The 14,208-nt window shown below is 38.5% G+C and overlaps 2 protein-coding genes across 7 annotated transcripts in view; one reads left to right on the top strand and one right to left on the bottom strand.

Annotated features, from left to right (window-relative positions):
• Window positions 1–19: 19 nt before the first annotated feature.
• Window positions 20–5,374, bottom strand: wnt4b (wingless-type MMTV integration site family, member 4b; the record flags this gene model as incomplete). Its single annotated transcript, XM_079838114.1, has 8 exons — window positions 20–189; window positions 301–463; window positions 1,475–1,615; window positions 1,703–1,845; window positions 1,927–2,058; window positions 2,447–2,531; window positions 4,872–5,025; window positions 5,286–5,374. The coding sequence occupies 8 exons, from the start codon at window positions 5,372–5,374 to the stop codon at window positions 20–22; spliced, it is 1,077 nt and encodes a 358-aa protein (XP_079694240.1).
• An 8,074-nt stretch (window positions 5,375–13,448) lies between these two features.
• Window positions 13,449–14,208, top strand: part of LOC307138932 (chromodomain-helicase-DNA-binding protein 4-like) — a 30,047-nt gene continuing 29,287 nt past the window's right edge. For all 6 annotated transcript variants that reach the window (XR_013818070.1, XR_013818071.1, XM_079837631.1 and 3 more), the window contains exon 1: window positions 13,449–13,648. Coding sequence is in view for 4 of the 6 variants with exons in the window: in XM_079837631.1 (XP_079693757.1) it covers window positions 13,600–13,648 (49 nt within the window). In the remaining 2 variants the exon portion in view is untranslated. The remainder of the gene's footprint in view (window positions 13,649–14,208) is intronic.

Here is a 14,208-nt window from a genome sequence, read left to right as displayed (position 1 = left end):
TGTGGTTGTGCGCTATGTCTCATTCTCGGCAGGTGTGTATGAGCACTGTGTTCTTACACTGCTGGCAGCGAACTGAGCAGCACCAGGAGAACTTACAGGAGCAGCGCTGCACCACCTCAGCCCGGCCTGCTCGGAAACCTGGGCCACAACATAACAGTTCACATCCATCTGGTGCCAACCGTGAGGTTCCTGGGACGTGGGACAATAGGAAAGGGTGAGTAAAGAGAGATGAAATGACATATAAATCCAGGGAATTGATTAAAGATTTAATAAGAAATTTGTTTTAATTTGGATTTTTACCATTACAACGTCGTCCTGCAGTGCCAGGAATGCCATTGTCTGGGTCTAAGCGGCAGAAATCTGGTGAAGAAGCCAAGTAGACAAGGTCCCGTGTGGCTGGTGGCTTCACTTGGGGGTCCCGTGGAAGGAGAGCTGTGCGAGAGCCCACGCGTGTCAGCCGTACCTAAGCAGAAAGTGTGGCCGTGGCCCTTGAACGTGTCAAATTATCACATTCTTAATTATGCAATACTGCAATAGCAAAATTCTAATGCAGCATTGCATGTATCCTTCACGGAGAATGTAATCCCAGAATGCATTTCGACAAACTGCAAAAATCATCCAAGATGGTGGATATCATTCAATACTTAGAAATACTGATGAGAAAGCATAACATATTGTTTTTTGAGTTTTGTGTTAGCTTAGCAACGTCCTAGCACGCAACATCTGGATTCTGGAAGTTAAAATCTCATGAATTTTTAACAATAACTTATAAACTTTTAAAGACAGACATGCTGTGAGCTACAAGGTTGTTAATCGATGGTATATGGTTATGATGAAGTCATCAGCCCACATTATTTCAACTTATTTTTTAAATAATCATGTTCGGCTAAAATTAATAGTGAAAGACTATATTAGCCATGATTCAGCAGAGAAATCTCCACCAATCATAAAATTACAAGTAAATCATGCCAAAATAATTCTTCAGTGCAACCCACACCAATTAAGCACTGCAAATGATTATATTCCTTATACTTAAATTTTTGCACATATATTTGCGTTTAGCAAAATAACAAAATATATTGTGTCTTTCTTTATCTAATCAACAGCTTTAAATCAATAGTTTTATATTTCCTCATTTTATTAGATTAAAAAATTTTTAATTTGCAATGCTTCATGGAATTGTAGTTCTTTCCCTCATTAAAGCCATACACAGTTTGACCGTTGCCATATAGTCTGATTTTCAAATAATTATGTTGTGATTCACCTGGTTGATTAGAGCCTGAAACCAAGGCCACTAAAAAAGTGAGTGGTCATTATTGCACTCTATTAAAACTGTAAATCTTCAGTGTCGAGTGCAGTTTCTACCTTCATGAAGCATAACCAAATACAGTCACTTAGGAGGCTCTGTCTCATTTAGTATTCTGCCTTAGAAGACAACTCAGTAGTTTTTTAGAACAGAGCTGTTCTAACATACCTCTGTGGCCCCATCAAAACGTTCTTTCAGCACAGCACCAACCCGGCGGAATGGAGGCATGACCTTCCAGCATGTTCTGAGCTCACAGGACCCCGAAACACCATGACACTTACACTCCACCTGCATGTTGTGGAGGATTGCCTGAACAAGGACAGAGAAAACCATAAATACCAATATGCAGAGGTGATAAGTTGTGATATCAATCAGTAAGTGAAACATCTTGCTTGCCTTCCGTCCTGCTTCATTATTGTGAATGTTCATTAGAGGTCGGCCCGACGACATGCCTTTAGCTCTCTCTGGCTCGTCCACAAAGGTCTGAGAGAATGCAACGCCATAGGACAGATTATCAGAGCAACCTGACCACTGGAAACCTAAGGGTGAGCAGGAGGCACATTATTTGGCATTTGTTTTTTGTCAATGTGAATTTGTTATTGATGTGTTTTACCACACACCTTCAGGACTGACCCCTCTGACCTTTCGGTCACAGCCGCACCTCTCCAGTTCTCCCCTGCTACAGCCCCGAGTCACAGCCACGGCAACTGCTGCTGATGAAAGAGCGTGGACAAAAGCCGCCTCACGGGTGCCTGAAGACAGCACATAAACTGAGCAGGACTAAACATTGTTGTCTTTTAAAGCTGAGAGTATTGATTGCATCTTTTGTAATTTGATATAATAAGAATGTAGGTAAATAATGAGTAATTTAATAGAAAATTCTATAACAGTGGTTCTCAACTTTTTTGACTCAAAGGACACCCACTGTCCAACACTATACATATATAGCCTATATATATATGGTATTTATAAAATAAAAATTATTTAAAGAAAAATCTATCATTTTACCAATAAAACAATTGTTAAATTAAATTCAATTAAAAAGGCTTGAGCAATGACAGCAAGATATTTGAAAGTTGTAGCATAAAATAATGCCATAATATATTCTGTTCTGATATGTTGTGACATCATTGCTGTAACCTTGGTTCATGACTCGTCCAAACACATTGATCCCACGAGGAGTGGTGGAACAGTTCCAACGCCGGTTTCGGAACTGATGTTGGCACTGCAGTGGTTAAAACAGAACAAATAGCTATAAGTCAGAGTATATGCAGATGAGAAACTGTTAAGTTACATAAAGTTTAAAGATTAAGGCTCATTCAGGAACATTTCTGCATCAGAAAATAAGGTCAGAAAGAAAGAAAGAAGTTGAAGATCAAGGAGGATAGAAGCATTAAGGTTGATATAATTTATAGATATAATATATAAGTTATAGATTGTTGTGGAAGTCAGGCATTTAGATATATTTTCTAGTTTGTAAGATGTGATCCATACTACAACCAAAGGTCAGATGCCACTGCATATTGGCCTCACTACTCTGACAAGCATGGATGCTCCAAAAATGACTAAACATGTCAAAATTGAGTTCCGTGTGTTAAAGTGTGGGGTACACCGAAAAAGAAGATTCTCACTTGTGCTACAATAATTGATTTGAAACTCCAAGAAAGAAAGTTCATTATGGTTTTTGAAACAACATTTTCCAGACCGTGAAGATGCGTTTGAATTTGTGAGTTTTTGACATTTTCACATGTGAGTTCCAAATTAATTATAGTAGCACAAGATGAAATCTACAAGGGAGCACGAAGAGTCATTTTCACATGTGAATTGGCACCTCTAAGTCCAGACCTAAAATCATTGAAAGTCTTTGGGATGTGCTGGAGGAGACTTGACAGAGTACTTGACTCTTGTATTATCAATACATGATCTTGACCAAAAATGAATTTTTTGATCTTGATTTATTTTCTTGATCTTGATTACTTGATTTATTTTCACTTTTGATGAAAATAAATGTTGTGATGTTATTTCTTTCAAGAGGTGTATCCATTTTTGGTCCAGATCATGTATTGACAATGCAAGAGTCCAGCACTCTGTCACGTCTCCTCCAGCACATCCCAAAGACTTTCAACGAATTTAAGGTCTGGACTCAGAGGTGCCAATTCATGTGTGAAAATTATTCTTCATGCTCCCTCCCAACCATTCTTTCACAATTTGAGCCTGATGAATCTGGACATTGTCATCCTGGAATATGGCCATAATGCGTCTTCCTACATGGTTGTTTAAGAAATGAAAAGCTACACAATCCATCTATTAGGGTTGGAAGAACTGTTGCACAACATATAACATGCAAAACATACAAATCACCGCAATAATGATCCAATCATTAACTCTTAAGCATTTGCCAATTTAAATCCAAACAGCAACTTTTGTTTTGGCCAGACAGTGTCATTTTAAAATATAAACTAATACATTTTTTTCTAGCTGTGGTCTCATAAGTAGTCCCCTACAGGGTTAACTTAAGTAGCCTATCTTTTTGGCTACATTGGAGTTTGAGTATTAAAGCAACGTTTACTCTCTACTTGACTACATTTTTGAATAAGTATGATATATTTACTCTTTATTCGAACCAGATTCCAATACATTTGTGATGGGTAATGCAATTACTCGTTAGATTTTGTATGGCACCTTAACTTTTTCTGCAACAGTTTATATCTGCGACAAAAGAAGCGATATCACCATCTACAGGGCATTGAAGGTACCATAACTTGTGCGTTTTGCATGAGTGGCTGCAGCCAGTACGTCCAGTGCAAGTAGGTTTTGACTATTTAATTTGACTTAACATTATTTTAATAATTCATTATATTGAAGAGACATTTTTGAAAGATATTAGTTTATTTATGCCCTATTTGAGCACTTAAACTTAACTGAGACTTGAGTGTTTTTATAGACGTTTAAGAGGCTGTTGTGTCGACCTTGATTTATTGCAATATTGAGGTGTTCAGTTTTATTTCGATTTTAGAAAATAAATGTGATTGCTCTCCTTTTTAATAAACCGTTTCTTGTTTTTCCACCTGCATGTCTCTTAGGTGTTGAGGACTAGTGCATCTTTTAGCCTATATTAAGTAGGCCTTAGTATAGGTAAAATCACATAGTCTAGGACTGAAGTTCTATTGCAATTGGTGACTTGCAACTCGTAATAGTCATTTTCGCTGTAAGGTATCTGTATTTTTACATAAGTATGGTTTTCAGGTAACTTAGTCTTTACATCTCTGGTTACAAGGAATATACAGAACAAAATGGTCTACGTGTATTTAATGAACTGTATTTTTTTTTCTGGCACAATGACAGTAGAAATGTACAATACTTTTTGGTAGCCATGACTTTGCAGTATGTCTAATCCAAAACTGACATTCCAAAATTAGAAATATTCTCTAAACAGTAAAAAGTGTGATAAAGGACCTTCTGAATGCATTTTTTCCCTTCTTTCTTTTTTGTTGCCATGTCCTTGAATAAATTAATAAATAAACAAAATGGTCATTGTGATTCATTGTGTTTCAGGCTCTCTCACCTCTTCAATGACCATCTCTGCAGCCTTTCGCACGGACTCCATGACCTCCCCCCGTGCCCGGCACACCCCAACTTGGCCTGGTGACAATCCCCTCAGACGGCCACATGGTTCGGCACCAGACACAGGACGCGAGCGTGGCAGACGTGCCAGAGAACTACAGAGAGAGGTACAAAATAGTAGAAGAACATGGAGGATAAATCAAATACAAAACAGAAAAATAGTGTCTGAGAAGAGGTTGGCTTATGAATAAAAGGATGGCATTTTGTTAATGAATGTTGGGACAGGTAAATAAAAAACAGCAGGGAGAGGAAACAAACGGAAAAGAAACAAAGAAAGTGCGTGAGAAAGAAATATGCCACCATCTTTTATAAGTTATGGCATAACAAACAAACGCTTTCACACAATCCAACTTACAGCCAGTTGGTTGCCATGGTGAGGTGGGGTGCCCATAGCAACAGCAGGAGGAGTCGTCCCGTGAGAGTCACGGAGGAGACCGTTGGCATCAGATTGCCTGTCTGTCTGTCTACCTGTCTGTCTCTGAGTTGGTGTTCAACTGTGTTTCTTTCAGTCTTACAGTTGTGCCTGTTACGTTGGGGTTGTTCCCCTCATATCTGTCAAAATCAATAGATAGGAAATTGCATTACTCAATTTTTACATTATTACATGATATAATTAGCAATTACTTGAACATGAACTGCTCATACTTAATCACTGCTTTTATGCATAAGCATGACTGGTATAATTACATTTACAGATTATGACTGGCCTCAGAATATATTTAGATATTTTTGTTGCTTAATCAGAATAATACAATCTATAGTAGGCAATTCAAATACTTCTAACAAAAAAATTAGCATTTGTAATGTATTAAAGAGAGGTTTCAAATGTGACATTTCTTATATAATAAAAATGAAATAAATCTAAAATGTTTACCACTTTGAGGTCCAAAAGAATCCAAAATATTCCTGTCGACGAACCGCACAAATCGAGTTTCAAATCTGTCAATTATCCAAATGTATCATCAGCTTGATGACTGTAATTAGTTCCACTTATGTTTTGAAGATAAAATGCTTCTAAGTTGTAATCTTATTGTCACACAAAGAGAGATATTCATCTCTCATCATATGGCATTTTCATCCATAACAAAAAATCTATAGCTCAATATCTCTTCGGTTGAGTAAAATTATCAGGACAGGAAAAATAAATGTATTAATTATATAGATAGATTATTAGAATAATTCTATGATATCCCATTTTCTTTGATTCTTTAATAAATTAATAAAGCTAAAAAAACAAAAACAAACCAAAAAACAATTCTATTTTTATTCTAAGAAAGCACTTCCATTCCCTTCAGATCTGTATCAGAATATGTGGGAGAAAAAGTTTCCATTTCAGTAATCCAATTTGTCCACCAAAGTGAGCAATTCCAAAGGTAAAAAAAACAGATAAGTGTGGATGAAGTGATGGTTGTGGGGTTATAAAGGAAGGATGAATAAAGGGTGGGAGGGTTGGAGACCTCAGAGAAGGGAGGGGTGAAGGTTTCGGCCATAGTACATTAACATTGAGGGATGAGCTTGCACTCATTGTCCAATTTACTCAGGACGTAATATGTGACCTCTGCTTAATGAGTCCCGCAGGACGGTGCCTTCAACTCGTGGGATTATACAAATGCTAACACACTCAACTGCGTGTTTGTATTTGTGTTGTGCGTCAAAAAGAGGGCAACTGACCAAATGTCTAGTGCCAAATCACTGTCTAAACGCATACATCTGCAGGTATGTGTGTGTAAGTCAGAGAGAGAGAGAGAGAGAGAGAGAGAGAGAGAGAGAGAGGGAATTCCTTTTGTCAATGCATGTGACTTGAGCATCTGTTACCTAGTATCAGTGAAGGGTGCATCAGAAAATGTTGCCCTTAAATCCTGAGACTCTCACAAAAGAGTTGTGCGTGAAAGCCAGCGGAAATTGACGTGCCGTAACAATAAATAACCTGATAGATAGAACAGCAGGATAAGTACTTAGACCTGTCCCGAAACGGGCCTGTGTGAACGTGTCTTACCTAATGTTTAATTTTCCCAAACTTTTGTTGCTCTTTTTACGAGTGTCCCCCCTCCCCCTTTCTTTCCTCCCTCTGCCCTGCTCTCTCTTTTTCTCTCTCTCCATATTGTCTTCGAAGAAGGGATGACATTTAGACAAGGAGAAGAAAACACAGTGCTGACAAATATTAGAACTGAGGCAAATAAATCACCAGAGAGAGAGAGAGAGAGAGAGAGAGAGAGAGAGAGAGAGAGAGAGAGAGAGAGAGAGAGAGAGAGAGAGAGAGAGAGAGAGAGAGAGAGAGAGAGAGAGAGAGAGAGAGCTTAGGACAAGATCTTGGATTTCATGGATGTACTATGGCCCCCAAAAGTACTTGAACACTTAAGTCACAGTTTAAAATGCAGTAGAAACAAATTATTAAACAAAGTGGTATCTAACAAACCAAAAAAACTAAAAACATATTTGCAAGTACTTTTATTTGCTTGGTCTTGAGATGGCTTTTAGTGGTTGTTATGTCCACTAACATTTGACAACCAGAAAGTAACCAAAAAATTATTTGACACCTCACAAACGTCATTTACACATTTCTGTAAAATAAATGCTAATTGGTCTTGCATTTTATTAAATATAATAATAGCATATATTTTGTTATATCATGTAAAAAGATTCACATTCATTTTTAAATGTTTTATGTGGCTTAATATAAAGAAACTATTTCTTTTGATAAACATTTACTATTTTCTTTTGTAAAATGGAATTTTGCTTTAACATGTTTAATATCTGCTAAATTCTACATCGTTTTATACATTACATTACATGTACAAATATTCTGAAAAGACTTAATTTCATTTCTTAGTCGATATATATCTCGATATAATTGTACATCTTTTTTTTTTACATTTATTTACTTAAATACTCTAAGTCTGTTTTCACTGCTGAACTCTTCTGCACCTCAGCAAGCAAATAAATAACTGTGCCCCCTTACAGATTCACTGCCTTTCTCTCGATTTGAGCAGTGCCCCTATATCTCTCCCTCCCTTGTACTTTTTCACCCCTCTTCTCGTTGTATTCTCTCTTTGTGTCCTGCCGTCCTTCGCAGTGACGTCTTGCAATGTCTCCCCCAGCAACACCATGGCGACCTGCACCCCCATGTCATGTCCGGCGCCTCTCTTATCCTCATCTCTCCATCCGCTCACCCCTTGCTCATAAATAAAATCTCTTCTTTTTAAATCAAGTGTCCCATCTGTCGGAATCTGTTTTACACGCTCATTTGAGATGTCACAGTGGCTAATTTTGGCGGTTTTGTTTGATTTAACATGGGGTTCAGGTGGACACCTGTGCTGGACTGTGAATTACAGTTAAAAAATTAAACTGAAACTGTTTATTTGAAAATATTATATACACATTTTGTTAATATTAAAAGTAAATTACATATTTTTGTTTATATAAATAAATATAAATCAATTTGTATAATTAATTATATATAATATACTACTATATATTATATATATTGTAGTATATATAGCATTTATTTGAGATATTTTGTGATTTTATTTTATACCGGTGTATACACACACACACACACACACACACACACACACACACGCGCTAGAACATCCACAACATGACAGCACACAGTGATTATTATTGGACGGACTGTTGACCTCATTCTGGAATGCTTACACTGGGTTACTGCGGACCACTGAGTGAATATTATGGGATAGAAATGACAGCCCTCCAATCAGGCAATTCCTCCCATTCAGCCCATTATTCCATAATCTACACACATTCAGTCAGTGAATGAATGAAAAAAAAAAGACATTCTTATAAAGCATCACACGATTTTAAATTAAGGTGGCTGTAAATGATCACTTCGGGTCTATTGGGCCAAATGTTCATGTTCATGTTCTTTGTGCTTGCTGTAGTTCACCGGTCTCATTCATCTCACCACTGGATGTCCTCACTGCTCTTTTGATGAGAGGAAGGTGTTATTCGAGTATTTGTGCTTGTTGCAGGATTGGTATTGATTATCACCTGAAACAAGCATTCATAGTAGCACATGTACACAGACACATTGTTTTAACTGGGTCCGCAGTGTCAACATTCCTCTGACCTTCAAGAGGATATTATTGGATGGGGGTGAAGTGTGGTGGGGGCTGGGGGGCTTCAGGGTGACCCCACCCCCTCACCCCGCATGGTTTTCCATGACTGGTGAATGTGGGCTACACCTAAGACCCAAGACCCCCACCAAATCTCCATGGTGACTGATCTACTTTAAGCAGAAGGCTGTGCATAAGCATGTGTGTTTGGGGACACAGTACCTGAAGCACTGATGCATTTCTGGTGTTATACAGGAGCGATGCACTGTGATGTGAGTAACAGACTTTTGTCAAATGTGGATGGTACATAGTATTCAGAGGACAGTGCGATAAAATAAACCTATTTCTCTTCTGCTGTACATAAAAGACAAAAAAGAAAATACTGATTTGTAGCATATTCGTCTGCAGTCTCTCACATACATCTGAATGTAATCTTATCTATCTATAGTATCTAGTTACAGTATCTCTATCTATCTATCTATCTATCTATCTATCTATCTATCTATCTATCTATCTATCTATCTATCTATCTATCTATCTATCTATCTATCTATCTATCTATCTATCTATCTATCTATCTATCTATCTATCTATCTATCTATCTATCTATCTATCTATCTATCTATCTATCTATCTATCTATCTATCTATCTATCTATCTATCTATCTATCTATCTATCTATCTATCTATCTAACTATCTATCTGTCTATCTGTCTATCTGTCTGTCTGTCTGTCTGTCTGTCTGTCTGTCTGTCTGTCATCCATCCATCCATCCATCCATCCATCCATCCATCCATCCATCCATCCATCCATCCATCTTAATCTATGTTTTGTTTAAATATATATAAAGTTGATGTGTTAGAAGCAGGAAACATGTGCAAGCGAGTTTGACACTGGCCAAATTGTGATGGATAGACGACTGGGTCAGAGCATCTCCAAAACTGCAGCTCTTGTGGGTTATTTCCGGTCTGCAGTGGTCAGTATCTATCAAAAGTGGTCCAGAAAGGAACAGTGGTGAACCGGCGACAGGGTCATGGACGGCCAAGGCTCATAGATGCACATGGAGAGTGATGGCTGCCCCATGTTGTCTGAACAAACAGACGAGCTACTGTAGCTCAAATTGCTCAAGAAGTTAAAGCTGGTCTCTTATAGAAAGGTGTCAGAATACACAGTGCATCGCAGTTTGTTTCGTATGGGGATGCATAGCCGCAGACCAGTCAGGGTGTCCATGCTGACCCCTGTCCACCGCCGAAAGCACCAACAGTGGGCACATGAGCATCAGAATTGGACCACGGAGCAATGGAAGAAGGTGGCCTGGTCTGATGAATCACATTTTCTTTTACGTCACGTGGGAAGTCTTCTTGACCTGTTGTGATGTGCAGGTCACCGGAGTTCGGACGGCCTAAATGTGTATGGGATTCCGTTTTGGGATTGTCACGACACATCCAATTCATAAGAGTTGATGTTAATTTAACACTGCTGCCCACAGACTCATTACGGGCGTTAGACTTCGGTCTGATATGTGATTAACAAGAAGCGAAAAAAGGCTTCTGCACCTCGACAGTTCATCACCTCTGAAGCTGTGTCACTCTTGCAGTGCGAGGCGTTTGACAGATAGCCGAAGTGCACTACTTGTTAGCCCGACTTCCAACCAGGTGCTCGTATACGTTTTTTTGTCACTCGTGCACCAAAAACCCAGCCAGGTGGACAGACAGCCTAGATTATTATGGTCTGTAGCAAACGGCCTGGGGTTTCCCTGGAGACCATGTGACTGGTGTTTTTTTTCGCGGACAACAACGCATAAGTATTTATTTATGAAAACCAACGCGTAACTTGCGGTGTAGAGGATACGCCGTAGCCTGGCTCGGCCCTCCTATGTACTTCCGCTCAATTTTCATTTTCCTTCAGTACTCCGTCTGGGACTGCGGTATATTCTTAAGTTTTCTCTGATCCCATTTTAACCGGTCCAATCAGCGAACAGAGGGAGTGGCTGAGAACGATGACGTTGATGTTGTGCGCTAGTTTAAGTTGTAGTTCAGTAATGGCGGCGGAGAAAGATGCGAGCGAAGCCATTCATTCCGTTGTGGCACCGCTGCCGAATATCCAGAAGTTAAAGCCGGAGCAAGAACAATCTTTGCTGAGTTTTATTGGTGGCCATGATGTTGTGGCCCTCCTGACCACAGGGTTCGGGAAAAGTTTGATTTTCCAGTTCGCTCTGGTGAAGGAGTTGGCTGAAGCCCTATTTGGACAGTAATTGTTTCTCGTGGGGTTGTAAGGTATTGTCATCATTTACAGTGGTGATTTTATTGCCGTCCGTCTCCCACCACCCGAGTAAAAATCTCCGGCCGAATTACCTACTGCTTTTGACAAAAACCAAGGTTGTGTGGTAATTTAATTGCTGTGTTTTCAAGAATATATCACTTCAAAATTCACTGTTTATATCCTTTTTGACCACTGCAGAGCACCGTGCTGTTGCGCTTCGCTGTATTTTGGATGCATTTCTAGACATGTATTTCTTTAAATGCTGGCAAGAATTTACAAGAGCAATATATTTCATCACCGCTCAAAAAAATTAAAAGAAGAAAAGCACGTAAACATTTGAATTGGGCTGTTAGGTACGGCTTTTTCTCATTTTTCTTTTGCTTCTCCAGTTTTGCCAGTTATTTATTTGTTATCTCTTATAATATCTTCAATACGAGTCGGTCAGTAGCGATACCTCAAAGATGGCGCTGCAGTGTGACATCACAAAACAAACCCCTGTGTCTCAAAATGGCCGATTTACAAGAGCAATATATATTTCATCACCGCTCAAAAAATAAAAAGAAGAAAAGCACGTAAACATTTGAATTGGGCCGTTAATTACGGCAGCATTTATTCTTATCATACCAAGTATATGACATTTTATTTACAGTATACAATCATGTTACGGACCACGTGAGCAGCGTGTTCCCGATCACAAAACTCACTTCACCGTTAATAAATCACAATCCGAATGTACGAGTTTTAGGTTTAATCACTGAGGTGGCATGCACATTTATTTTTACGGACTTTCATATCAGAAACAAAAGGCGAACGGCGCATGACATACGTCACGACCAAACATTAGCGATTGGTAATGGCAGATCCAGAGTGGCTCTGGGCAGATCCAATAGTTTTAAACTTCAACAGAGTTACGCCTTCAAGGAAGTAAACGCTTGTCAATGGAGAATGGCCAGACTAGGCTAGATACGGCGTAGATCCAACTCAGAAGTATAAATCAGACTAAAGCTGATCATACCGCCGAGTATCTACACCTTGGACTGACCTATAAGTCAATTCCTCCCACCCACTTCCAACTGCCTGCGTTATAACTTACATATAACCAGTGGTGGAAATGGACGAAATTCACTAGGCGGACTCTAGTTTGGAAAAGTGTTTTTTTGTGTGAGTTGCACAGTTTAAGAGGTCACAAAAACCTTCTAAATAAATTAGGTTAAAGAAAACCTCTCGATTAAAAAAAAAAACCGAATTAATCGCACATTCAACATCTGCGTTTTGAATATTTGTATATTGTAATAATGTCACAGTTACTATCCAAATTAATGTAGAGACAACTTAAAGACAATTTATTTGAAATATTTGTTGTAATGGCATAGTTTTATGAAGGCTAGTATCACTGATACTAAAACTGCTACTGATGTCTCTGAATTTTTTTTTTCTTTTTAAACATTAATGATAGACATTCAACATTACAAATAAAAGCTATATCAATTCCAAGTGAACTTAAACAATATTCACACCATTATAATAAATGTCTGGGGGTCATTTGGAACATTTCAAACTGTAAAAGGTTACACAAACGAGGCTTTGTTACAGTAATATTATTTTGATTTTTTTTTTCTACATTATTTTCTGAATTCTACAGTTTGTCTTGGGTTAGTTTAATAATATCCTTCGCATCATTGATAACCCCTTGTTATAAATAAAAAAGGGGAAACTATGAGTAATTCTTTCTGGCCTGATTAGCTAAGCCCGCCGTACCACCACAAGCAGGGCCGTAAGCGCCACACAATTCGAAGGGGACAAGTTCCGCCCCAATATGTAATGGAACTTTTTTTTAAACAAACCTAATATCACAAGCTTTATTAATGTTTTTACTGTAAAGTTGTGCAGTTTAAGGGGCATTTATGGTATTTTTGTATTATTTATTTGCCTCAATTTGTAATCATTTAAATAAATACATAGATTTAAGAACAACAAAAAATAGTGACAAAAACATTTTGGTAATCTAAATGTAGTGTATTGATTAACTTTCAAAGTACAGCACTCTCCTCATAAACCCATCAACCAGACTGACTGACTGAGCCAACAAGGAGGTTCGAACCTCCTGACACGCAAAGCGAAACGCGCAAGTGAGGCTTCATTTGTCATCGATCACGTGACTCTGGGAAACCAATACACACCCCGATACGGAGCTTCACTAGAAATTGTCTCACATGCACGATACGCGCATCCAAGCTTCAGTGTCATACATAACATCACTAAGTTAGTTGAAATGCGTGAGACTTGAGAGCCCTGTATTGTCATTTCTATTTTATTAAGCGTCCTGACGGGAATATGTCAGGGAGTGAAGACGACCGGGACCATTTTGGACCCATGAGAGATGGTAAGGCTATAGCTGTCTCGAGCAGATTCTGGACCCTCATTAAACACATCATGTTATATAACCTTCCCAAATGAGCCCAAACATGTAAATTAACTGCTGACATATCAACGTACCTCTGGACAAATGTTAACTTCTGTAAGCTAGATTGCATGTTTATCTATTTTGCTCGAGCTGGCGAGCCACGTGTTACTGCATCATACACCTAAGCCAATCTTTTTAGTTTATGATGCAGTAGTAGCCAGTTAGCTGCATGCAAAAGTCACATCACTTCCTGATCCACTGATCCGTAGAGAAAGCAGCAGCTGTTAAAATAAAACATAAACATATTTGTTACTGTCTCCTTAAGAGCTAAAATAGCTTGTTTTTCCTACTTCAGTGACCACACCGTGCGGAATATTTGTTTAGCGTAGTGTGTCAAACCCATTTGTTTTGTTTTGCTTTCCTCTTCTGGCCGCCCTTGGTAATGGCGTTGTTAGTGCATCCTATCAACAGAGAGCTTATAATAAATGAATGATTTCAAAAGCAAGAGCCTTATGCCCTAGTTTCGATGCTGTTGACAT

Source organism: Gobio gobio (assembly GCF_949357685.1).
Source record: "Gobio gobio genome assembly, chromosome: 15".
Taxonomy (NCBI): domain Eukaryota; kingdom Metazoa; phylum Chordata; class Actinopteri; order Cypriniformes; family Gobionidae; genus Gobio; species Gobio gobio.
The sequence above is the reverse complement of the archived record's forward strand: the minus strand, read 5'-3'. Positions and strand labels throughout refer to the sequence as shown.